At 48.8% G+C, this 27,408-nt stretch overlaps 1 protein-coding gene across 6 annotated transcripts in view; it reads left to right on the plus strand.

Moving 5' to 3' along the window:
• DLG4 (discs large MAGUK scaffold protein 4) overlaps positions 1 to 27,408 on the plus strand; it is an 863,469-nt gene that overhangs the window by 110,911 nt on the left and 725,150 nt on the right. For 2 of the 6 annotated variants that reach the window (XM_085639542.1, XM_085639544.1), the window contains exon 1: positions 21,720 to 22,145. The exons of the other annotated variants lie outside the window; for them this stretch is intronic. In XM_085639542.1, coding sequence (XP_085495668.1) covers positions 22,116 to 22,145 — 30 coding nt within the window. In that variant the 5' untranslated portion in view covers positions 21,720 to 22,115. Of the gene's footprint in view, positions 1 to 21,719; positions 22,146 to 27,408 lie in introns of those variants that run through there. 6 annotated transcript variants of the gene reach the window in all.

A 27,408-nucleotide genomic window follows, 5' to 3' on the forward strand; every position in this document is an offset into this window, starting at 1 on the left:
AATTCACATATCCCCCTTCCACGAAAGACTACATCTAACTCCTGTTCATTTAATCTACCACAGAGAAACTGGAGTAAATGCTTCGAGGAGGATCTGGGTTCTCCCTTTGCCCTTTGAACTCTTCCTTGCACCTCGTTTGAGGTGTCTTCTCTTTGGACAGCATGGGTTGAGATGGCAGAATTTATAGACTGGATCCCGAACCTGAAAAAAGCTGTTTACCTTTTATATCATTTACATTGCCTGAAACATATAGACTGTTTCTGGTATGTGAATAATAACTGCTGGTCCTCACCATTGCCTTTTACCTTATCCTTGGAACCACAGTAAAGGCAACCAGTCTAGGGACTCCAGGAGATAATATTAAGCTCAAAGGGGTCTTATTCATGTCCGATAATTAATCTGAATAGCTCCCTGACCAGGTTGAGTCCACAATGACAATTAACCGCAGCCTATGAACTTGTCATCAATGGTGCAGTCTTGGCCACGGAATGTGGGTGAGGTTTGCCATCCATAAGAGCTACCATCCAGATATGTGGGAATGAGATACTCATTTTACAACTGTCTGCTATACTTCATTATCTTTAGTTCTGACTCTGCTGGGCCTGAGACAGAAGATGGCCAGGTACATGAAAATGCAAAGACTAGGCACATGTAGCACAATGCAAGATGCAAAGCCTGAAGCCTTCATTGGCTGTGCCCGGGGTGTGAGGGGAGGGTGCACAGAAGCTCATGTCTGTCTTTAACAACTAACACACATAGGTGATGGGAGGTGCTTGCAATAAGTCTGACCACTGGCAATCACTCAGGCAGCGCTCCAACCCATCGTTCTTTTGCTCACCGTGTCGCCTCAGTTTGGACCCAGCCATATGCAGGTCAGTCTTGACCCTGCTCCTCATGGGAACAGTCCAGCCCGAACTGTCAACTGTGTCACACTGGGACCGAGCTACAGCTGGCTGATGAGCCCATAACTAGGGCAAAACTGAACCTCGGTTGCTTGTGTTTCTGGTTCAGTGAGGACCTGGCTTGGCCGTTCGGGCTGGGCCGTTCGGGCTGGACCGTTCCCATGAGGAACAGGGTCAAGACTGATCTGCATATGGCTAGGTCCAAACTGAGGCGACACGGTGAGCAAAAGAACGATGGGTTGGAACACTTCCCCGAGCAATTGCCAGTGGGTAGACGTATTGCAAGCTTCCTCTCTTCACCTTTTATGTGTCTTTAACAAGACCCACTCCTCACGACCCATGCCCGTCCCCCATTCTTGCACATGCACTTACGGGAAGTTGGCACCTGTCGCAGGATACCAGGAAAGCCCTGAGGTTGAAGATAGTAACCTAGCAAAGCATAAAGAGTTAATACACCTAAACCTTTCCCTGGCTTTAAATAGTTGTGTGAGGTTACTTACGTACACTCCTAAATAACCTCACAATCTTCTAAATGATCCAACATAAGCCGACCCTTGTCGATACAATGGTGTCGCTGTTGGTTGCAAAGGTGGACCTCCAAAAACCAGCTTTGGCCTCACTGGATGAGGTAGGATGGGGGCTAGACACGTTTGAGATGGTGAATCATGGTCAACTGCTGGCTCGTTTTCCGGATTTGGGAATCTGTGGTGTGGTGCATCAATGGATCTCCTCCTTTCTGACAGACCGGACACAAAGGATCCAACTAGAAGACCGAGTGTCTAGTAAAGGTGCACTGACCTGCGGAGTTCCGCAAGGCTCTGCACTGTCCCCACTTCTTTTTAACATTTATCTCCAGCCGTTGGTGACAGCTTTGGCTCAGGTGGACTGTAAAGTGTTTAATTACGCGGATGACACCCAATTGATCCTCCGAATCGACAAGTCCCTTCAAGCCCAATCTAGCGTACAAAGCATCCTTAGATAGACAGTTAACTGGATGACCGCCAACTCGCTCAAAGTTAACCCTGACAAAACAGAGGTACTAGCTTTCACCACGGGAGCTAACCCCTGGTCCAACCTCTTCTGGCCACAAGAGTTAGGTGCTACACCCACACCGGTACCAGTCGTAAAGAGCTTAGGCATCAAATTAGATGCCAAGCTCACACTGTCAAATGAAGTGTCCACCGTGGTTGGGACCTGTGCGGGCCTGCTGAGGCAACTTAGGAAATTGGCCTCTTTCCTTACATGCTCAACCCTGCGCACTGTGGTATCAGCACTGATTGTGTCACGATTGGATTACGGCAATGCTCTGTACATCGGGCTACCAGAGAAGCTGCTGGGTAAGCTTCAAGTGATAATGAACGATGCAGCAAGAAGGATTTTTAAACTCCCAAGACGTTCACATGCTTCAGCAGCTGCACTGGCTCCCTATCAAGCAGCGAGGAAGGTTTAAGGGCCTTTGCATCGCTCATAAACCTCTCTACGGGCAGGCACCAGAATACATCAAGGGTCGCCTTAGGAGCTACGTACCAGGACGTAACCTCCACTCAGCTGAGGCTCGCCTGCTGTCCTGCCCTCGGTTTGATAAAACTGCCATGGGCGGACGAGCTTTCTCAGTTCTGATCCCCCACCTATGGAACAAACTACCAGAAAGCCTACGTAGGGAAACCTCTCTTCTTTCATTCAGGGAAAAGCTTAAGACCCTATTGTTCACGGAGGCCTGGGGACAATACATGCTCTGACCAGGCGCACGTACAGAAACCCGCTGGTAGGGTTTAGCCACTCTCTCATAAGCGCTAAGAGACCGTTGGTGATTATGCACTATAGAAATATCAATTAACATCACATAACATCTCTGCATTCATAAGACTCCAGCCCTTGAAGCCACCGTCCACTGGCTCCACCTAGAGGGACCTTGTGATATATTAAAGGTCACAGGACTTTCCCCTACAGCCAGACACGTAGCCTGTGCTCATCCCAAACCTCAGCTGAGCACCTTCGGCCGATGAGCTGGAGGAGGAGGAGCAATAAATACTTAAGTACATTTATATAGAAGGGTGGTATGGATGAGCCTCCTGCTGCTCAGTGGAGGGACTGCATTATCCAACCAGCAAGAGGCCCCGACGCCCTGATTGGCAGATGGTGCACCTATGACCTATGAGGGCAGCAGTGAGGCAAACACAGGGGCCAGGAGTTTGAGTCCTACATAAAATTACATTTTGCCACTTGGAGCTCCCTTCCCTCCAGCCACAGAACTATTTTTGAAGCTACTTGATGAAACGTGGTCACATGTTGTGGTGGCACTGTGAAGTGCATGCCTACAATCACCTTAATGCACAGCCCCCCTTAGAATATATGCCTTACTTTATGACCTAAATAAGTTAGTATGTGGTCTGTATGGGCCTCCTTCAGAATTCAGACAGGATTCAGATCTATAAAGCGGTTCCAGGTCCTGAAACGAAAGGATAAAGTTATTGTGCTGATCTGCCTTGTTAAATTAATGTATTAATGGCCTAGGCCCAGTAAGTTATACATTTACTTTCATATACTTTATGATAAAACATGTTTACTAACGTACGTGATTCATATTAGTATTTTTTAAGTGTAAACAGCCTAAACATGCAAGTATAGTGGCAGGATCATAAACCGAATCAGTCGCAGCAGACTTGGCAAGTGATGAGACGAGCAAGAAACGCGGATCTCTCTCAAAGACCTGCTCCTCAGCATGAAACAGAGGTCTGGACACTGCCAAGGAAGTGCACATGGGCTCTCCAGGGCCCGCCCTGATCTGTGCAGCCCACCAATCAGGAGCTCCTGCAGAGTGAAGACAAACCAGGGTGAACTGGAGCTGCAGCAGACCCCTTGTTCAGCGCGCTGTAGCTTCCTAGCTAGGTTTGGGCTTTACAACTACCATAACATACACACATACATACAATATATACAGCCATTCACCTATGTGCAGCTGGCTGCAAAAGAATGCAAGATGCAAAGGCTGAAATCTTCATTGGCTCTGCCCTGGGGGCGAGGGGAGTGACCACGGCTTATGTCTGTCTTTAACAACCCTACCAGCTCATCCCTGCCCATGCCCACCCATGCCCGCCCCCCGCTCTTGCACATGCCCCGCAACGCTGAGCGTGGGGTGAACCAGCCATGTTGCTGCTACAATCCCACCATGGAGTTTTGGCTAAACCAGATACAGAACTTTATCTTTCTTATTTATTTTGGGTGCTTTGTATAGTGCGAACCAGACACAGGATATGGGTTTATAAAAATGTAAAGAAAACAGAAGATGCAATCGTTGCAGAGGGCAACAGAGCTGTGATTGGAACACATGTTCTGGGGTGTGAAGACCGCTGGAGGAAATCAGTTTTTGGAATAGATACTTTTTAGTTCAACACTGAAGTTCTTTGCTAACAATATCGGCCATCTTGACTCTACTTCTGGCTTCCACTGGAAGCTGTTTCTGGGTGATACGGGTTGTGGTGTTGGGGTGGTCAGAGCGTTTGATTCCGGAGTCCACCCTGGCTGAAGCGTGAGTTTCTGCCTAAAGAAAGCTAAGGTGTGTCTCGTCTCTGGCTGCAAGTAGAGGGTTTCCATAGTCCAGTCTCAACGGAGCTAGGGATTGTACAACAGGTCCAACGTAAGGTTTGACAACATATAGCTTTACCCCCAGCTCCCGCCGTCCACTTGGCAGGAGTCGGACTTTGGCTTGGTCATGTATGGGTGGCGAGTTCACGGATTGAAGACTCAAATGCTGAGACCCACCCAAAACTTCTCTAGATTATCTGATGGGCTTCTGCCCAAACCAGAGTCGCGCCTGCAGAGAGCCACGTGATTGGTGGTGCATGGAAATGCAACAGATGCACAAGTAACAAGAGGCTCGCAGCGATGTGTTCTGTTTATAGCGGTATTTTTATGGACATGAAGAAAACCCACCAGCTGCACTGCCGAGCTGAGCCCCAGCTATCTCAGTCCTTGGTCCTAGAAAGATACCTGCCCACTGGTTGCCAAGTTCAAACTCATACTTGTTTGAAGTGTTCCTTTTCCAGGTAAACCAGGACAGGGAGGGAGGGAGGAAAGGGTGTGTATTCCAGCCCAAAGTCAGATATGTGCAAAACAACTCCTTATAAGGACAAAGCACTTCTGGAAGGGGTACAGGGACCCTCCATTGCAGGTCTACAGTATGGCAGATACACATCTCTGTGCAGGGATCTCAGTCCTGCATTACTGCGATAGTCCTCCACTCACAGCGGAGTAACACAAGATGGCGAGACTGAAGACTGCATGGGTTTTACCCCGGGGAGCTAGTAATCCTCACCCTGGGAATAGAACATGAAGCATACATACCCAATGCTCGCCCAGACAGTCTACCGGTACTAGGAACGAAGACTTCGCCCTCATGACCACTTCTGCTGTTTGCACCCCCACCGGCAGCTGCCTGAAACTGTGCTGGTTATTGGAGATGGTCCCCTGGGGACCGGTGGTCTTTGGGTTTCAGGACACTCCTGGGATGAGTCAAATAGGGGAACTTTCAGGGGAAGGCCGTAACGCGTGTTAGGATATGCGGTGTCCCACAATGTTGTTGCTTAGTTGTAAACAGTTTGAAACTTTTCACTAATAAATGGTTAATGTGGCTTTAACCCAACCGTGGATGTATTAAAAACGTGTGGTCTAACGTTGCTTTGTAGTTCTTTTTAGACTAGGCTTCGTGGCGCGGTGTCTGAGAGACTTACTATCAACAATTCTTTAAAGTATACAGAAGGCGGCTTTGTCTTCACCAGGTGGATTATGAATGAATGAATGAATGAATGAATTTGGGATTTGTATAGCGCATGGCTGCCCGGAAGCGTCCCAGCGCTGTGATTGTAGACCAACAACTGAGGGTAGAGGCTAAGGGGGAAGAGAAAAGGTTATTGTGGGAAAAGGTGAGTTTTGAGAAGCTTTCGAAATTTCATATGATTAGGTTCAGACCGGAGTTGGATTGGGAGAGAGTTCCAGAGGGTTGCGGCGACCACCGAGAAACGGCGTCCACCAGTACGAGCTCTTTTAGTTCGGTGGACCTTGGCCAGGTTGCCTTGCGCTGACCGTAAGGGTCTGTTTGGGGTGTATGGGTAGAGCATAGATTTCAGCATTGGGGGTCCTTGGTTTTGCATAGCTCTATGGGTGGTACAAAGGGACTTGAATTTGACCCTTTCGCGTATCGGCAACCAGTGCAGTGTCTTAAGGGCAGGTTTGGCTGAAACTCTACAGGGGGTGCCAGTGAGTATCCTTGCAGCGGCATTTTGTGTTCGCTGCAGGACATTGAGCGTGGCTTCAGGGGCACCCAAAAAAAGGGCATTGCAATAGTCCAATCTTGATAATATTAGACCTTGCATAAGCATTTTCTGGGAGGTTGCGGGAAGTAGTGGAAGAATCTTCCTGGTAGATCGAAGTAGACCAACACAGGTGCTGGCTGTTTTTTTGGCTTGTGTTGTCATGGAAAGATTCTGTTCCAGCCAGAAGCCTAGACTTTTGATTTCAGTTTTAGGCTGGGGGATGGGTCCTAGGCATGAAGGCCACATAGTAGTGGGGAGGGATGGTGGTTGGTGTCCCAAGAGCATAAGCTCGGTTTTTGACCCATTGAGCTTGAGCCTTGAGTTAGACATCCAGGCATGTATACCTTCTAGGCAGTCATGAAGGTTTTTGATTTTTTCTTCCTCGAGTGAAAATGATACGATCATTTGGGTGTCATCAGCGTAGGTGACGGCTTTTATCCCAAATGGGGAGACCACATCCTCCAGGGGGGCCATATATGTATTAAACAGTGTAGGGCTCAGTGAAGAGCCCTGGGGGACCCCACACTGGAGGGAAAGGATATCTGATCGGACGTTCCCTTCACAAACCTGGAAGGTACGGTTTTCTAAGAAGGAGGAGAGCCAACATAGTGCCGTGCTTCTCACTCCTAGTTCAGATAGTCGCTGTATTAGGATCTTGTGGTCCACCGTATCAAATGCAGCGCTTAGATCCAGGAGGATCAGTAAGACCGATCCCCCTGAATCCAAGATGCATCTAGCCTCCTCTACCACTTTCAGGAGGGCTGTTTCGGTCCCCTGGCCTGGTCGGAAGCCTGTTTGTGAGGGTCGAAGAAGATTATTGGATTCGAGGAAGGCTGACAATTGCTGGTTAACTGCCTTCTCTGCGATTTTGCTCAGGCCAGGCAGGAGAGAGATCGGTCGAAGGTTGGATAGGTCTGATGGGTCATGTCCTGGTTTTTTCTGTAATGCCTTGACCATGGCATGCTTCCAGCTGGGGGGAACCACTCCTTGGCCCAGCGAGGTATTAATAAGGTTAGTGGCCAGGTGGGATATGGTAGGTCCGACTTGTTTTAAGATTCGAATAGGAGCAGGGTCGTTGGGGGAGCTGCTTTTCAGGTCTGATAGGGCTTTCAGAAAGTCATCGTTAGACAGTTGGTTAAAGCTGTCGAGGGTGGGTCTTGGGGAAGAGGGGAGGAGGGCAGCAGGGGGATTGCTGTCTGATTTGGGCGGGAGTGACTGCAGAATGTTGGTAATCTTGCTTTGGAAGAAGCCCGCTATTTGGTTGCATCTGGCAACTGAGGGTTGTTGAAAGGAGGGGGGGGGGGGGGTATTTTGCACAGTTCTTTGACTATTTTGTAAGTCTCTCGGGATGAGCTAGATGCAGCTTTGATTTTTTTGTCAAAGAATGAGGCTTGGGCTGCTTTCCGTGCTGCTTTATAGATCCTCATTGCAGTTCTGTACTCTACACCCTTCACCTCATTCATGCTCTTGGGTGTATCCTTCCGCCTTCCAGCAAGTGGTGCCATTAGAATGCATGAGGGACTATTTTAGATCCGAGAGTTTCTTTCAATCCTCATGCTGTTGGTGATATTCTAGTCTTTAACTTCTATATTCAGAGAGTAATGCTTTATGCAGGATGGACTTTACTGTGATAAAGCACGTTTGTGCAGGTAATGCTTAGAAACAGTTTTGTGTGAATGCCGAATGGCACGTGTTCGCACGTTAAAGCCAGACCTATTGGTTTTGCCAGTGTTTGTTTTGTTGAGGAGTTAAACGACGTGAATACAGTTCTAAAGTGTTTTGTTTTAAAAGGCATTACATTATATTTAAAGGTCGTTTTAAATATTTGCTGATTTTTACAAATAACTATACACAGAAATTAATGTTTCCCTGTCTGTATTTATATTTTTAAGTTAAAAAGAGTTTTCCCTTCGGATGAATCATGCACTGACCATTTCTCATTCATACATACATATCCAACTGTGGGCCATATAGTATACACAGATAGTTGATAATTGAGGCACTTATCGACCAACCACACTCTCATTAAAAATCAATTTTCTTTAATCGGAGATATATCCACATAGAATACTCATATGAGTTCATTCACATTTAAAATCATCAAAAATAAACAAGCATTAGCTAAATAAAACATATATTGCGAAAAAGAATTTTTCACAATTACAAATAAAATACAAAAACAATGTAATACAATGTAGAACAATATAAAATGAGGAAGAATACAAAAAGAGACAATATACTATGTCATTTATAGCGTTAATTTGGACATTTGCATAGGCAGCAACAAGCATGGGTATAGATCCCTTGTCTTAAACTGTTTGCTGACTTCACCAAATTTAATCGCGTATGTAGGCGTCGACGCGTTTCGATGGTGTAGTATCAATAAAGACCACCTTCTTCAGGACAATATTTTTAGTCTTCCTCAATGGTTAAAATGACCACATCACATATAGGCCTAAATAAAAATTACATCAATTAGAAAGGAACAACAATTTATCATTCTAACATGTTTGTCATCTACGCACAAACAAATTTTTAATTAAAACATTTATCAACTAGTTCGGAAGCCATAAGTGCGACAATCATCTGACTTATCAATCGAGCCATTCATTCAGAACATTCACTTATTGATATTCTCAACGTTTAGTTTAAGAAGGGACTTATGCAAGTCTCATAGGTGCACCTGCATTAATTTAGAGTGTATTTAATCACTCTCTTAGCTATGATTCAATAATCATCTACTTTCTATCTGCACCATCAAGCCCTCGATATTGGCTTTGTGTATCCCAACTCCAAATGGACAACTTAATATGCGCTTAATCAAGAAAGCACCTTATAAATTCGTTCCTTATATAGGTATCAGAGTATTGGAGTCAATTTCACAGTAGGCCACTTCTTATACAGGCCGTTGTTCTAAAACATAAGAGAAAAGTATAATACTCAATCTTTGTTTACCAAACTAATTTTTCTAGGGTGTGGTAGAAGTCAACATTCTCACCTGTGTTTTATTTCCAGAGTGCGAACCGTAATGCAGTTCGCTTTATTTGGGTCACGTGCTCCGCACCTTTAACGGATAATATGTTTCACGCGTGGATCTTTTCTATTAGATCGCTTGCTCGTGGCTAATGGAATGTAAAAAAGACAAGGAATACCTATTCAGATCCATTTAAATTAATTACCATGGTCAAATAGTTATCCTGCTTGCCTACATCCTATTCTGGTTTTACAAATAGTTATCCTTCTTGCCTACATCCTATTCTGGTTTTTCAAACTCGGTTATAAATCCGGGCTGTGGGCATTAATTTTATACTACCATGAGTTAAAGGAACGACCCTGTCTTTACCTCCTCCACACAATATAAAATTTAGGATTTGCTACTTCTGGTACAGTACAAACTCTTCCTAGGGCTTCCTAAAGCCTCGACTACGTCGGTTTTGAATAACTCACTTTTTTATCCGGCGAGGTCAGCTCATCTACAATGTTCACCACGTCTACCGTCCGCGTTCTATTGGCCGCGTCATCCGTCCGCGTCCTGAGCAACAGCTTGTGTGGTAACGGTTCTTTATATAGTCACTCAGAATCGGTGGATCAATTAGATGTTTTTTTTGGAGATACAAAAACCAAAACTTTATTAAACTCTTAGGCAGCTTGTACATGGCGGTCACATCATCGGTTTGGTCGCCATCTTGGACTGGTTCGTATGTTATCGGACCAGCCCATTCGTGCTCTGTTACATCAAGTGGATTCTTTACAGTGAATCACAACATGATATATCATATCGAGTTTTATCTATTATTCATTACGAGATAATTTCTCTTTTTCGTAAAACTTTTAGTAAAAACCCTATTCGTCATATTCCAATCGCGGTCGCCATTTTGGATTGGGTTGTCATTTTATTTGTCTATGAGCCGCCGGCTCACCCTTCTCTGAATCTTAGAATGTAATCTTAAATTACATTCAAGAAGGTGCATTTTGTATATAGGTACCTAATTCCTTGAATATATTAGAGGGATACCGTATAACTTCTCTATAATCTGCAATTGACTACCAAGCACTGAGGACCTATCAGAGGTCTCTCTACATGAGATTAATGTGTCTATCAGCTAGTTAGCAGATACTTATGCTGCAATTCTCATCCAATCCTCTTTTGTGTTAAGGCCTCTTCCTATTGTATCCAATGTAGAGATGTACCATTGTTCCCTGTTTTTTCTCTTCCTTTCTGAGTCTCCTCCCCTTTTGCTCAAAGTTATTCTTTCCACTATGAACCATTCAAAGTCAGTATGGCCATGTCTCATCTTGTTGTAATGGTCAACCAAGGGCGCATTCAGTTTGCCTGTTTTTAGGGCCGACCTGTGTTTGCTGACTTCACCAAATTTAATCGCGTATGTAGGCGTCGACGTGTTTCGATGGTGTAGTATCAATAAAGACCACCTTCTTCAGGACAATATTTTTAGTCTTCCTCAATGGTTAAAATGACCACATCACATATAGGCCTAAATAAAAATTACATCAATTAGAAAGGAACAACAATTTATCATTCTAACATGTTTGTCATCTACGCACAAACACATTTTTAATTAAAACATTTATCAACTAGTTCGGAAGCCATAAGTGCGACAATCATCTGACTTATCAATCGGAGCCATTCATTCAGAACATTCACTTATTGATATTCTCAACGTTTAGTTTAAGAAGGGACTTATGCAAGTCTCATAGGTGCACCTGCATTAATTTAGAGTGTATTTAATCACTCTCTTAGCTATGATTCAATAATCATCTACTTTCTATCTGCACCATCAAGCCCTCGATATTGGCTTTGTGTATCCCAACTCCAAATGGACAACTTAATATGCGCTTAATCAAGAAAGCACCTTATAAATTCGTTCCTTATATAGGTATCAGAGTATTGGAGTCAATTTCACAGTAGGCCACTTCTTATACAGGCCGTTGTTCTAAAACATAAGAGAAAAGTATAATACTCAATCTTTGTTTACCAAACTAATTTTTCTAGGGTGTGGTAGAAGTCAACATTCTCACCTGTGTTTTATTTCCAGAGTGCGAACCGTAATGCAGTTCGCTTTATTTGGGTCACGTGCTCCGCACCTTTAACGGATAATATGTTTCACGCGTGGATCTTTTCTATTAGATCGCTTGCTCGTGGCTAATGGAATGTAAAAAAGACAAGGAATACCTATTCAGATCCATATAAATTAATTACCATGGTCAAATAGTTATCCTGCTTGCCTACATCCTATTCTGGTTTTACAAATAGTTATCCTTCTTGCCTACATCCTATTCTGGTTTTTCAAACTCGGTTATAAATCCGGGCTGTGGGCATTAATTTTATACTACCATGAGTTAAAGGAACGACCCTGTCTTTACCTCCTCCACACAATATAAAATTTAGGATTTGCTACTTCTGGTACAGTACAAACTCTTCCTAGGGCTTCCTAAAGCCTCGACTACGTCGGTTTTGAATAACTCACTTTTTTATCCGGCGAGGTCAGCTCATCTACAATGTTCACCGCGTCTACCGTCCGCGTTCTATTGGCCGCGTCATCCGTCCGCGTCCTGAGCAACAGCTTGTGTGGTAACGGTTCTTTATATAGTCACTCAGAATCGGTGGATCAATTAGACGTTTTTTTTGGAGATACAAAAACCAAAACTTTATTAAACTCTTAGGCAGCTTGTACATGGCGGTCACATCATCGGTTTGGTCGCCATCTTGGACTGGTTCGTATGTTATCGGACCAGCCCATTCGTGCTCTGTTACATCAAGTGGATTCTTTACAGTGAATCACAACATGATATATCATATCGAGTTTTATCTATTATTCATTACGAGATAATTTCTCTTTTTCGTAAAACTTTTAGTAAAAACCCTATTCGTCATATTCCAATCGCGGTCGCCATTTTGGATTGGGTTGTCATTTTATTTGTCTATGAGCCGCCGGCTCACCCTTCTCTGAATCTTAGAATGTAATCTTAAATTACATTCAAGAAGGTGCATTTTGTATATAGGTACCTAATTCCTTGAATATATTAGAGGGATACCGTATAACTTCTCTATAATCTGCAATTGACTACCAAGCACTGAGGACCTATCAGAGGTCTCTCTACATGAGATTAATGTGTCTATCAGCTAGTTAGCAGATACTTATGCTGCAATTCTCATCCAATCCTCTTTTGTGTTAAGGCCTCTTCCTATTGTATCCAATGTAGAGATGTACCATTGTTCCCTGTTTTTTCTCTTCCTTTCTGAGTCTCCTCCCCTTTTGCTCAAAGTTATTCTTTCCACTATGAACCATTCAAAGTCAGTATGGCCATGTCTCATCTTGTTGTAATGGTCAACCAAGGGCGCATTCAGTTTGCCTGTTTTTAGGGCCGACCTGTGTTTGCTGACTTCACCAAATTTAATCGCGTATGTAGGCGTCGACGTGTTTCGATGGTGTAGTATCAATAAAGACCACCTTCTTCAGGACAATATTTTTAGTCTTCCTCAATGGTTAAAATGACCACATCACATATAGGCCTAAATAAAAATTACATCAATTAGAAAGGAACAACAATTTATCATTCTAACATGTTTGTCATCTACGCACAAACACATTTTTAATTAAAACATTTATCAACTAGTTCGGAAGCCATAAGTGCGACAATCATCTGACTTATCAATCGGAGCCATTCATTCAGAACATTCACTTATTGATATTCTCAACGTTTAGTTTAAGAAGGGACTTATGCAAGTCTCATAGGTGCACCTGCATTAATTTAGAGTGTATTTAATCACTCTCTTAGCTATGATTCAATAATCATCTACTTTCTATCTGCACCATCAAGCCCTCGATATTGGCTTTGTGTATCCCAACTCCAAATGGACAACTTAATATGCGCTTAATCAAGAAAGCACCTTATAAATTCGTTCCTTATATAGGTATCAGAGTATTGGAGTCAATTTCACAGTAGGCCACTTCTTATACAGGCCGTTGTTCTAAAACATAAGAGAAAAGTATAATACTCAATCTTTGTTTACCAAACTAATTTTTCTAGGGTGTGGTAGAAGTCAACATTCTCACCTGTGTTTTATTTCCAGAGTGCGAACCGTAATGCAGTTCGCTTTATTTGGGTCACGTGCTCCGCACCTTTAACGGATAATATGTTTCACGCGTGGATCTTTTCTATTAGATCGCTTGCTCGTGGCTAATGGAATGTAAAAAAGACAAGGAATACCTATTCAGATCCATATAAATTAATTACCATGGTCAAATAGTTATCCTGCTTGCCTACATCCTATTCTGGTTTTACAAATAGTTATCCTTCTTGCCTACATCCTATTCTGGTTTTTCAAACTCGGTTATAAATCCGGGCTGTGGGCATTAATTTTATACTACCATGAGTTAAAGGAACGACCCTGTCTTTACCTCCTCCACACAATATAAAATTTAGGATTTGCTACTTCTGGTACAGTACAAACTCTTCCTAGGGCTTCCTAAAGCCTCGACTACGTCGGTTTTGAATAACTCACTTTTTTATCCGGCGAGGTCAGCTCATCTACAATGTTCACCGCGTCTACCGTCCGCGTTCTATTGGCCGCGTCATCCGTCCGCGTCCTGAGCAACAGCTTGTGTGGTAACGGTTCTTTATATAGTCACTCAGAATCGGTGGATCAATTAGACGTTTTTTTTGGAGATACAAAAACCAAAACTTTATTAAACTCTTAGGCAGCTTGTACATGGCGGTCACATCATCGGTTTGGTCGCCATCTTGGACTGGTTCGTATGTTATCGGACCAGCCCATTCGTGCTCTGTTACATCAAGTGGATTCTTTACAGTGAATCACAACATGATATATCATATCGAGTTTTATCTATTATTCATTACGAGATAATTTCTCTTTTTCGTAAAACTTTTAGTAAAAACCCTATTCGTCATATTCCAATCGCGGTCGCCATTTTGGATTGGGTTGTCATTTTATTTATCTATGAGCCGCCGGCTCACCCTTCTCTGAATCTTAGAATGTTATCTTAAATTACATTCAAGAAGGTGCATTTTGTATATAGGTACCTAATTCCTTGAATATATTAGAGGGATACCGTATAACTTCTCTATAATCTGCAATTGACTACCAAGCACTGAGGACCTATCAGAGGTCTCTCTACATGAGATTAATGTGTCTATCAGCTAGTTAGCAGATACTTATGCTGCAATTCTCATCCAATCCTCTTTTGTGTTAAGGCCTCTTCCTATTGTATCCAATGTAGAGATGTACCATTGTTCCCTGTTTTTTCTCTTCCTTTCTGAGTCTCCTCCCCTTTTGCTCAAAGTTATTCTTTCCACTATGAACCATTCAAAGTCAGTATGGCCATGTCTCATCTTGTTGTAATGGTCAACCAAGGGCGCATTCAGTTTGCCTGTTTTTAGGGCCGACCTGTGTTCTAAAAGTCTGACCCTAAGTTCACGTCCTGTTTCGCCTATGTACGCTAATCCACACGGGCAGCGTAATATATATATTATATTTTTAAAACATGAAAATACCAACTTTGCATCTCTTTTGAGTTCCTCCAGCCTTTGGTTATGGTATTTCATTGGTGCACTTTACATGGCTGCTTAGTGCACTGAAACTCCACACTCCCAATAACCCTGCCCCTGGGCTAGTAGCCTTCACCCCCCAGTTCATCGCCTTCACCTGATTGTTCAAAACCAGGACTTGACCTTAGCCCAAGGCCAGTGGTGCACTGGCCACATTATCATGAGCGGTTGTGGAATGGCCCACTTTTCACCAGCCACTGGAGCAAGGATTGCACCAGTGGCGTGGACAGGTTGGATTGAGACCTCTACCCAGTGATGCCAGAAGCAGACTGGTTATTCTGGCCTCCGGCTGCAAGCTAGGCATCTGCTTCAGTGGTGGCTTGTAATCCTTAACAATAGTGAGACGGGCACAGGTGCACCTATGCACACCCATACTCCCACAAGCGCACACATACTCCCACAAGCGCACACATACTCCCACAAGCGCACACATACTCCCACGACCTCACAAATACTCCCACGAGCGCACATACTCCCACAAGCGAACACATACTCTCACAAGTGCACACATACTCCCACAATCTCACACATACTCCCACAAACGCACACATACTCGCACAAGCGCACACATACTCCCACGACCTCACAAATACTCCCACGAGCGCACATACTCCCACAAGCGAACACATACTCTCACAAGGGCACACATACTCCCACAACCTCACAAATACTCCCACAAGTGCACATACTCCCACAAGCGAACACATACTCCCACGACCTCACAAATACTCCCACGACCTCACACATACTCCCACAAGCGCACACATACTCCCACAAGCGCACACATACTCCCACAAGCGCACACATACTCCCACAAGCGCACACATACTCCCACAAGCACACACATACTCCCACAAGCGCACACATACTCCCACAAGCGCACACATACTCCCACAAGCGCACACATACTCTCACAAGGCACACATACTCTCACAAGCACACACATACTCCCACAAGCGCACACATACTCTCACGTGCACACATACTCCCTCGACCTCACAAATACTCCCACGAGCGCACATATACTCCCACAAGCGCACACATACTCCCACAAGCGTACACATATTCCCACAAGCGCACACATACTCCCACAAGCTCACACATACTCCCACAAGCGCACACATACTCCCACAAGCGCACACATACTCCCACAAGCGCACACATACTCCCACAAGCGCACACATACTCCCACAAGTGCAGACAAACCGAATGCCATTCGGAGCCTTTCCGACTGACATCATAATCAGCCCCTAAATAGGGTTATAAATAAAAAAGTATGTTGTCATTTGTAATGTGACTTTTCTGTCTTTGTTCCCTTTAATTATCAGTCATGGATCATTCAGGCCACCCTAGATCACAATTAAAAGTGCTTTCTATTTATATTTGCTGTTCGACGTATGCACAGATAAGTTCCGAAAATACAGCTTTAGGTGACTTGTGTTTTTTTTGTACCGCTTGGGATATCAAAATAACGAGCTGGCAACCCTAATCATAAGACTGGAAGTTTGTTGCAGGATCAGCACAATAATTATTTCCTCCACCCTCGATCTCTGGTTAATGCCATAAGAGCAATAGTTTATCATCTATCTGAAACCCTACGCCAGCCGTCAATAACATGCTAGATTACTAAAAGTGTCTGGGAGTGCTCCCTGCATTCAGACAACTCACTCCTCATTCTCGCCCTTCACTTTCACACTCACCCTGCACTCACAGCGATCACAATGCCCTCACACTGATCCCCATGCACGCACACCATTCACCCACGCACCCTGCACTCACAGTGATCACATTGCCCTCACACTGATCACCATGCACTCACACCATTCACCCACTCACCCTGCACTCGCAGTGATCACAATGCCCTCACACTGATCACCATGCACGCACACCATTCACCCGCTCACCCTGCAATCACAGTGATCCCTCTGAACTCACAATGCACTTGCGCTGTTTACCCTGTACCTCACCCTGCAGTCATACGAGCACACTACTCACCCTGCACTCATGTGACACTTCACTCAGCTGTCCCCCTCACTGCTCAATCTTAAACCTCACTCAAACAAGCCCATCATTAACAATGCATTCATTTGTCCCACTCTGCACTTACATCCACACCCAAATTCATATGGTCCCCTCACTCACCCTGTAGTCACTCCTCTTATCCTACTCTCACACTGTTGCAACACTCACCGTGCACTCACATGGGCACTCCTGCCACCCACACAGTGCATATGGTTAATGTGCCTACTACAAAGAACGTGTACCATGCAGATCACAGAACTGAGTGTGAGTAAACAATGAGCAGCGCTATAAAAAAATGAAATGTTTGTCAGAAAGGGGCTATAGAGAGATGAGGTGCTTTGTTGGTGAGTGGTAGAGAGGGAATTCATGGAGACGGGGGATATGAGGGAGGGGCGCCAAAAAAGACTGTTGCACCGTGTGCGACCAGTGCTAGGGCCAGCCCTGTCTGGGAGTGTTAGCCCCCCCGAAGTTTGGGGCTAGTTGGGTCCCTGATGGGGAGGGTGCCATGACTCACAAGTGTGGCCTGATGATCCATCCTCAGGTAAACAAGGGAACTATTCTAATTCATATTGATTTATTTATTTATTAAATAGCACTATGACACATTAGTGTTATCTCTGCCCAGCTTACCATGTAGTGGTTCAGCAGGCACAGCCTATTTTCCATGTAGCGCAGATAGTGCCACAAGTTTATTTCGAACACTCTTGTAAGAACCATCTTTTACCATTCTGTAAATGAGAACATTATATTTTGATCCTCATTTTAACATGAAACAGTGTATAGAGACAGTCCTTGTCTGGGCGAGCCGAGGGTGTGTGGCTGAGGCCTCTCTCATGGCGCCTTCATGTAGTCGTGAAACATGCGGTATGTGACTCCAAATTAATATGCAGTGTGGACTGAGGTGCTTTAGTAGAGGCGCGTTGGTATCCCAGGGATCAACTAGCCGTGCTGCTGAAGTATGCAAAACATGATGGATGAAATGCTTGAATTAATCTCAGCCGCTGACCATCACGGGGGCTGCATCCATGTTCATCGTTATTTTGCACACCATGCCACCTCGTTTTGGACCCAGCGTTATGCAAATCAGTCTTGTCTCAGCTCCACTGGGAACAGTCAAGCCCGAACTGCCAGGCCAGGTCCTCCCTGAACCGGACCACAAGCAACCTAGGACTGGTTTCTCCCTTATTGGTGCTCATCAGTTGCGGATAACTTGGTACCTGTGGTTCAGTGGCCACATCTGGGCATAACTGTCCACCTTAGGGCTTTACGTTAAAGTATACAAAAAAAGTGATTGAAGAAATGCTTGAATTCATCTCAGCCACTGGTAATTACTCAGGCCGCATCCCTAGCCATTATTTTTCACCCACCATGCCACTTCAATTTGTTTCCAGCCGCGTGTAAATCAGTCTTGAGCTTGCTGTAATAGGAACAGTCCAGCCCGAACTGCAAGGCCAGGCCCTCCCGATCCAGAACACAGAGGTTGAAATGCTACCCTAAGCGATTGCCAGTGGTTAGACTTATTGCAAGCATTCCTGCCACCACCTTTCGCATGTTTGGTGTAACAATAAGTTGCAAGGGTATGCGCAGATGGGGATCCCTTGATCATCGTACCTCTGGAACCAAGCAACACCCGTTTGACAAGCGCCAATAAGGGCAAAACTGGTCTTGGGTTGCTTGTTTCCGGTTCCGGGAGGCCCAGCCCTGAAACTTCGGGCTGCGTTGCTCCCATTGAAGCAGAGTCAAGACTAATTTGCATGTGGCTGGGGCCAAGCTAGGCGGCAGGCTGGGCAAAAGAAGGATGGTCGGGATGCTACCTACACGATTGCCAGTGGTTAGACAGATTGCAAGCATTCCTCCCGTCACTTTTTGTGTGTTTGACGTCTTGCGGGTGCATGGCAGGACATGATGGTGCAACACTGGTGCTCCTCTCCTGCAGCAAGTGAGCTGTAGGCAAGGGGTGCGGTGCTCCAACGGAGCTGTGGGCAGCCCCAGATTGTGACCATCAAGTGTTGGTCCAGGCCAGGCTTGGCAGAGCTGTAGCAAAAGTTAGCTCTGGAGAGTTGGAGGTGTGACAGGACAAGATGTACTCAGTTTGAGCTCTTTTCTTTCCCTCTCACCATGTGTGATGTACCCTGCTTTCCCTTCTCCCCTCTCTGTTTCCCACCCTTCTACCCCCCCCCCCCACACATCCTGCTCCCCCTCAATGCTTCTTTGATGTCATCCTTTCTCTTTCCCCACCTCTCCTTTATCCACACAGCTTCGAGCACCAGTAAGGCATAGGAGAACCCCCACCGCGGGCCCTCGACTATAAACCTCAGCTCTCCTTCCTTCACGTGCCTAAAATACGCGGGGGCTCCAGTGCTCTCCGGCGACAGGCCACGTGATCCGCCAACGTGCCACGCCAGAGACCCTGCAACCCCGTCGCCCGCCCTTGCGTTCCCAGGGCGTAAGACGCACGTGCGTGCGTGGGCCGCGCGCCGTCAGCTGGGCTAGAGGGGCTTCCAGCTTCCCATAGTCTTTGATAGTCAGCCGCAGCCACTCACGTCTGACTGCCAGGTAGCTCGGTGGGTCAATGCATTCACTTGCTGAAGAGCCCTGTGGGTAACATGCTTGCCACGGATTCCAGGGCCAGGAAAATAGACCGTAGGGCTGAGTGCCTGCTGCAGAGATGTTTAAGGAACCTGCGGGTCTCAGAGTCATTAGCAGTGAGGTACTGTTTGTTGCTTACGACACACTCTGCTGCATAGAGTGGTGTGTGACCTGGGTCTGACAAGAATGAAAGCAGCAGGGAGGGGCGGGGCTACATTCTGGTGAGCCCTGTGCAGTTTGCAGGTCACATGTTTCAGTTATATTACAAATGCTCAGTAGGTGAAAAGGCCATGTGAAGAGTGCAAAGATCAATGCTTCCGGTTACGATAGGATAGCTGTGGGGTTAATGCCTTGCCAAGCGGTGTGCACCTGCACGTCACAGGCTGTGCTCACAATGAAACAGTGATCCAGCCCAGGGGGTTAACACGCCTGCTACAGAGTGCTATGCACAAACTGTAGGTCACAGGCCGCTCAAAGCCTGCTGCACCTACATCGGCTAACAATCTACCACCTGTAGGCCATAGGTTCCCTCCAACACCATCCAGTCCAAAAAGATGTGTGTACAGTGTAGGCCACTTTTTAACCTCTCGGTAGGATATCAAAACGGATGCACTATCGACGTAAAGCTGTAAGGAACTAAGGAACTTGAAGGACACTGGTTCCAATCCAAGACGTCTCAGGGGTTCCTGCACATGCCCCAGGGGGCTGTGTTGAGCCTGCAGGACACTGGTTCCAATCCAAGACGTCTCACGGGTTTCCTGCACATGTCCCAGGGGCTGTTTTGAGCCTGTAGGACACTGGTTCCAATCCAAGACGTCCCAGGGGGTTCCTGCACATGTCCCAGGGGCTGTGTTGAGCCTGCAGGACACTGGTTCCAATCCAAGACGTCTCAGGGGGTTCCTGCACATGCCTCAGGGAGCTGTGTTTAGCCTGCAGGACACTGGTTTCAATCCAAACACGTCCCAGGGGGTTCCTGCACATGCCCCAGGGGGCTGTTTTGAGCCTGCAGGACACTGGTTCCAATCCAAGACGTCTCATGGGGTTCCTGCACATGTCTCAGGAAGTTGTGTTTAGCCAGCAGGACACTGGTTCCAATCCAAGACGTCTCAGGGGGTTCCTGCACATGCCCCAGGGAGCTGTGTTTAGCCTCCATGACACATGCATTCAATCCAAGACTTCTCAGGGGGTTCCTGCACATGCCTCAGGAAGCTGTGTTAAGCCAGCAGGACACTTGCTCCTACCCAAGACGTCTCAGTGGGTTCCTGCACATGCCCAGGAGGGCTGTGTTTAGCTAGCAGGCCACAAGTTTTAATCCGACTAAGTCTCGCGGGTGCAAGCACCTGCTGCGGGCGGCTGTGTGTGCTTACACCACTTACACCTTAAGTCGCAGGCTGAAAAACGATCAGTACAGCCTAAAACTGCTAGCTGCAGCGTCTGATCCAGGTAATGCAGCCGTTGGCATCAATGCGCCTGCTGCAGGGAGACAGCCTGTAGGTCACCTGTTGTGATCTTGGTCAGACATCCAAACGGTTAATGTCCCTGGCCCGGAATGCTTGTGCACCTTGTAGGTTTTCGTGTGTGCGCGTGTGACCTGCAGGGCAGGGGGTTCATTTCCGGCAGGCCTGGCTCTGCCCTTGGTGCTCCAGAGGTCGGTAAATCGAGGAGTTTCTGACACCCGTTTCGGAAGCGCCGAGGCGCTTTGCATGTGCTCTGAGCGCTTGGTACCGTGGCCGATTCCTCACAGTCCCGGTTATAGGGGGGCTCCGCTCCCCGGGGTAGGCAGCTGCGGGGGGTCGCGTCTGACCACGGAGCTGATGGCTGCCGATTAGAGAGCTTTATCCAGCGTTGGACCGAATCCAAGAGCTTCCATCTTCAATGCTCCCGAACACCCCCCACCCTCAATCGTGTCTCCTCTCCCCCTCTGTTCCCACTCTGCGGAGCGACCATTTAACGAGTTAATCCGCGCCTCGCCCCCTCTCTGCCTCAACCTTGACGCTCCTTTCTCCCCCAAATCACCCGCACCCTTTCCTCTCTCGCTGGGGCGGCCGGGGCTCTCTGCCCCCAAGAAGCTACTGCCTCCCCAGATAGACATCCTCGGCCCCCTGGCATCTTATTTTATGTGGGTGTTCCCCCCCCTCCCCACCCCCTGGGCCGAATCTCTGATGCCAGGAAGCATCGCGTGGGATCCGCGGCTTCCACCCCCTCTCTCTCTCTCCCTCCACCCCTCCCTCCTTGCTTCCTTCCCTCCTCCCCGCCTCCCTTCCTTACTCACTGTCAGACCCAGCAAGGGGTTCCTTCTGCATGCACCCTGCACTCACACCGTGCCTGTGAGCCCCTCTCTCTCCTCCGGCCCTTCCTTCCTCCCCCAGCCTTCTTCTTCTTTCTGTCTCTCCCCCTCCCCTTCTTCCTGCCCTCCCTCCCTCTCTCTCCCTGCTCCCCCTCCCTCCTTCCTTCCCCTGCACCTCTCACACAATCTCTCTCCCTCGCCTCAGACCAGCTCTCTCTGTCACACACACACGTCCCCCTCCCCTTCACTCCCCCACCCCCTCCCGAGACCTGCAACCACTTGCTCCGGAGAAGGTGAGCGCGCGGGGGGCACTGCCAGGCGCCGAGGAAGGCTTGCCCAGGCCGGGGGGCTCCTGCAGGGCTCTCGGATGTGCCACCTCGCCGCCAGCCAGCCTCCTCTCCCCGCCGACAGACAATGGACTGTCTCTGCATAGTGACCACCAAGGTAGGACGGCTGCGTCCTGGGGGGCTTGGTTTGGAATGTGTGGAGGGCCGGAGGGAGGGGGGCTTTCCTTGGACTTCTTACACACCCCTCCCTTCTTGAATGTGGATGCAGTCGGGGTCTTTCGCTGCTTGCTGCTCTCCTTTTGCGTGTAGCTGCATTGGGGGGGTCTCGCTTGTCATGTTGTTCCTTCTCTTGTGGTAGGTGTGTGTGGTTCTCGGGGGCGGAGCTCCTCTGGTAACCCCCCTCCCCTCCCCGCCCCCCCCCTCAGCTTTTCCATGGTAACCCATTCTGACCCGCTCCACAGCTTTAGAACCCCTCGAGAGAGCCTCGGCACCCCCAAAAATGGATTTACGGTCTAGACCTGTCAGGTGTTTTTAAGGCCTCTGCCCGGTATACTTAACTGAGCTTGCCCCAGCCAGCTTCCACTGGCCGGACACTGCACCTCTCGGCCCCCGCTTCCCATCTCAGGGCCCTATACCTGCTCTGGCCAGCTTCCACTGCCCGGACACTGCACCTCTCGGCCCCCGCTTCCCACCTCAGGGCCCTATACCTGCCCTGGCCAGCTTCCACTGCCCGGACACTGTACCTCTCGGCCCCCACTTCCCACCTCAGGGCCCTATACCTGCTCTGGCCAGCTTCCACTGCCCGGACACTGCACCTCTCGGCCCCCGCTTCCCACCTCAGGGCCCTATACCTGCCCTGGCCAGCTTCCACTGCACGGACACTGCACCTCTCGGCCCCCACTTCCCACCTCAGGGCCCTATACCTGCCCTGGCCAGCTTCCACTGCCCGGACACTGCACCTCTCGGCCCCCACTTCCCACCTCAGGGCCCTATACCTGCCCTGGCCAGCTTCCACTGCCCGGACACTGCACCTCTCGGCCCCCACTTCCCACCTCAGGGCCCTATACCTGCCCTGGCCAGCTTCCACTGCCCGGACACTGCACCTGTCGGCTCCCGCTTCCCACCACAGGGCCCTATTCCTGCTCCGACCAGCTTCCACTGCCCGGACACTGCACCTTTCCATCTCCGTTTCCCATGCTCAGTGCCCTGTTCCTGCCCCAGCCAGCTTCCACTGTCCGGACACTGAACCGCTCCACCTCCGTTTCCCATGCCCTGAGCCCTATACCTGCCCTGGCCAGCTTCCACTGCCCGGACACTGCACCTCTCGGCCCCCTCTTCCGATCTCGGGGCCCTATACCTGCCCCAGCCAGCTTCTACTGCCCGGACACTGCACCTCTCGCCCCCCGCCTCCACGCTCAGGGCCGTATACCTGCCCCAGCCAGCTTCCACTGCCCGGACACTGCACCTCTCTGCCCCCGCTTCCCTGCCCAGGACAAATTCCACTGTCCGGACACTGCACCGCTCTGTCGCCGCGTCCCACGCTCAGGGCCCTTGACTTGCCCTGGCCAGCTTCCTCTGCCCACGGATGTGAATCTGCACTGCCCGGGCTTTCACTGCCCGGAATGTGAACCTACACTGCCCAGCTTACCACTGTACTTAGCAATGCCTGCTCCTTACCACTGTACTGAGCCAGCTGTGCCTGCTTCTTACCACTGTACTGTGCCAGCAGTGCCTGCGTCTTACCACTGCACTGAGCCAGCAGTGCCTGCTTCTTACCACTGCACTGAGCCAGCAGTGCCTGCTTCTTACCACTGCACTGAGCCAGCAGTGCCTGCTCCGCATCGCTGTACTGAGCCAGCTGTGTCTGCGTCTTACAACTGTTCTGAGCCAGCAGTGCCTGCTTCTTACCACTGCACTGAGCCAGCAGTGCCTGCTCCTCATCGCTGTACTGAGCCAGCATTGCCTGCTTTTTACCACTGTACTGAGCCGGCAGTGCCTACTTCTTACCACTGTACTGAGCCAGCAGTGCCTGCTTCTTACCACTGTACTGAGCCAGCAGTGCCTGCTCCTTATCACTGTACTGAGCCGCAGTGCCTGCTTCTTACCGCTGTACTGAGCCAGCAGTGCCTGCTCCTTATCACTGTACTGAGCCAGCAGTGCCTGCTCCTTATCACTGTACTGAGCCGCAGTGCCTGCTTCTTACCGCTGTACTGAGCCAGCAGTGCCTGCTTCTTATCACTGTACTGAGCCAGCAGTGCCTGCTCCTTATCACTGTACTGAGCCGCAGTGCCTGCTTCTTACCGCTGTACTGAGCCAGCAGTGCCTGCTTCTTACCACTGTACTCTGCCTCCTCTCTCCATGGTACTGAACCTGCCCTGCCTCCTCTCTCCATGGTACTGAACCTGCCCTGCCTCCTCTCTCCATGGTACTGAACCTGCCCTGCCTCCTCTCTCCATGGTAGTGAACCGGCTTTGCCTCCTCTCTCCATGGTACTGAACCTGCTCTGCCTCCTCCCTCCATGGTACTGAACCTGCTCTTCCTCCTCTCTCCATGGCACTGAACCTGCGCTGCCTCCTCTCTCCATGGTACTGAACCCGCTTTGCATCCTCTCTCCATGGCACTGAACCTGCTCTGCCTCCTCTCTCCATGGTACTGAACCTGCTCTGCCTCCTCTCTCCATGGTACTAAACCTGCTCTGCCTCCTCTCTCCATGGTACTGAACCTGCTCTACGGTTGTCTTCTTCTCTCCATGGAACTAAAGCTGCACTGCATGAGACATCTCCCTCAATGGTACTGACCTACAATGTTAGGGACACCTCTGCCCCCACATGCCCTGCCACGCCCCTTTCCGCATCCTTCGTCCCAAAAGACCCCGCTCTGGACCCCCAATGCTCCTTGTCCCTTCAGCTCCTAGCCCTCATGCCTACGCTGAATCCTCCGAGCTAAGTGAACTGAAGTTGTCGGCTCAGAGCTCTCTGCTCCTCTCGTCCATTGTTCTGAAGAAACCGGCTCTGAGTCCACTTGCTCTTAAGACCTGAAAGGACCTGATGGGACTTGTGATGATGCCACCTAGCTCCTAGACTAGAAGGTATCTGTTCCTAGACCCTACAGAGGCTTGCTATGAGCCCACCTAGCTCCTAGTCCTCAAGGGACTGGTCTCTGGTCTCACTGAGACTTGCCACAAGCCCACATACTTCCTACATCTGAAGGAACAGGTCCCGGATCCTGCTGGGACTTACGATTAACCCAACTAGCTCCTAGACCAGAAAAGACCTGCTCCTAGACCCTACGGGGTCTTGGTATGAGCTCATCTAGCTCCTAGTCCTCAAGGGCCTGGTAGTGGACCTGCTGAGACCTGCCAGAAGCTCATATAGCTCCTAGATCTGAAAGGACCTCTACGTGGTCCAGCTTTGACGGGCCACAAGCCCACCTAGCTCTTGCTGCTGAAGGGACCTGCCCGTGCCTGGTTGCCGTGATCCCATCTACACCACATCCTGAAGCGGCTTCCTCTGCTTTCAGTCCTGTTGCTCGTGTTTCTGTGACCCCCCTAAACATTTGGCTTCGAGAGGGTCCGTTTTGAGGTGGCATGAGGACCTGCTCTGAGCTATCCCATCGTCTCTGGTCTCGAGAGGCCTACTCCTCGCTTCCCCTGATCTGGAGGGGCTCTGAGGCGAGTGTTACCTAGTCTTCCATGGGCCTGAGAGGGTTTGCTTTCAACTCCTCCTCTTTCACGGAACCCCAGTGATTTCTGGTGAAGAGATGGCCTGTTTCATCCCCTGGTTTGACCCCTTCCAGGCCCTTATCTTTCCTTTGGTCCTGAGAGCCCCTGCTTTATTCTTCCAGCCTTTCTCTCTCTTCCCACCGCCATCTAACCCAGCCTGGACCTACATTCCTCCCCTGGTCTCCCTCTGAACTCCCCGAGAGCGCGTGCCCCTGCGCCTGCACAGTCCATGCTGACAGGTGCGGCACGTGACGGGCGCCCGCGCGCCGCCGGGAGTCCTCGACCCGGAAGTAGTCCGGCGATGAGGTAGGTGGGCGCTTCCCCGTCGCAGCCGATTCGCCAGGTGCTGGCGGCGGAGCGCGGTCCCCCGCCCGGGCGCCCACGACTCTGGTCCCTCTCCCGGAAGCCCCCTTCCGCCCGAGGCGGGCCCGGGCCGCGCGCTGGGCGCCCAGGGACGGTCACGTGCCCGCGGGGTGTGCGTGGAAGAGGAGGGAAGCATCTGTGCTCATCCGCTCTCAGGCCACGCGTGCCAGGTTTGCCGGCAACAGGTGCCAGAGCCGGCGATGCCCCTAGCGGGGAAGATGAGGGTGTGGCTGACGATGAGCCCTGTATACAGAGGTTGAAGTGCATAAGAAAAGTATAGCAACTGTGCTCCGGGGTGCAGCGCTGAAGGTCAGCCTTAACTGACCTGGAGCGGTCGTTTTTTAAACAAAAGTTTAGGAACTGTTACTGTAACGTTAAAAAAAGACTGGGGGCGTCGTTCGAATCAGATCCTGCCCACTCCAACCACTGCGCATAAGGGGATGTGCTCGTGATGTGCATCCGCTGCCTGGGCATAGCTTTTACTTTCGTGGTGGTCGGTGAAAGCGGTTTCACGCTGGTCAGTGATCCCATGCATACGAAAATGCCACCCACCAGCCAACTAAAAATAAATCGCCCACAACAGCCAAGTTTGAATGAAGGCAGCTCAAACAATACCCACCGTAGGGCTCTAGAACTCCAAGACTTCCCGCGGGAGTGAAGGAAGGAGGATACAGGAAGAACTGCCATGTTAGGAGCGTGGCCGGAAGTGGGCTGAGTGAGGAACATACAGGAAATGTGCAACGTGAAAGTGGGAGAGTGTGGAGGAGGCGGTAAGAGGCAGCCGTAGGCCGCTCGTGCCCGGTTCTATAGAGCAGCGATTACCTAGCCGTGGTGACTCAGACGAGGAGAGAAAGCTGGAAAGGTTGCAGCCGAAGAGCATTGTTTCCAACAGATCGTGTTCGCGACTGCCAGGGAACCCTCCCTCCACACAGCCTCCTTGATTTATTTTAGGACTTTTGTTGGGTTTGGTTAAAAGTCTTTTAACGCCTGGATATGGGGGTTGTCGTAAAAGTGAATCTTAACTGATTCTGTTGATGCAGGCAGCATATGTCCACAAAACACCAGAACCTCATCTAATCCTGTCCAAAAAGAAAGTAACCAACATCAGTGAATGCCGACCTATAAACCCACACTAGAGGCCAGCATGCCATGCTTTCCAAGTAGAGAGAACTCAGTAAATACTGTCCAACAAGACAATAAACCAGACACCCTGTGCTGTCCAACACGAAAATAACACTATTGAATGCTGTTCCACAAGAACATAACTGAGTGGTTCGCTTAATGCTGTCCAGCAAGAAAATAACTGTAATGCCCAGCTAGTGCTGCATACAAAGGA

Source organism: Triturus cristatus, chromosome 12 (assembly GCF_964204655.1).
Source record: "Triturus cristatus chromosome 12, aTriCri1.1, whole genome shotgun sequence".
Taxonomy (NCBI): Eukaryota; Metazoa; Chordata; class Amphibia; order Caudata; family Salamandridae; genus Triturus; species Triturus cristatus.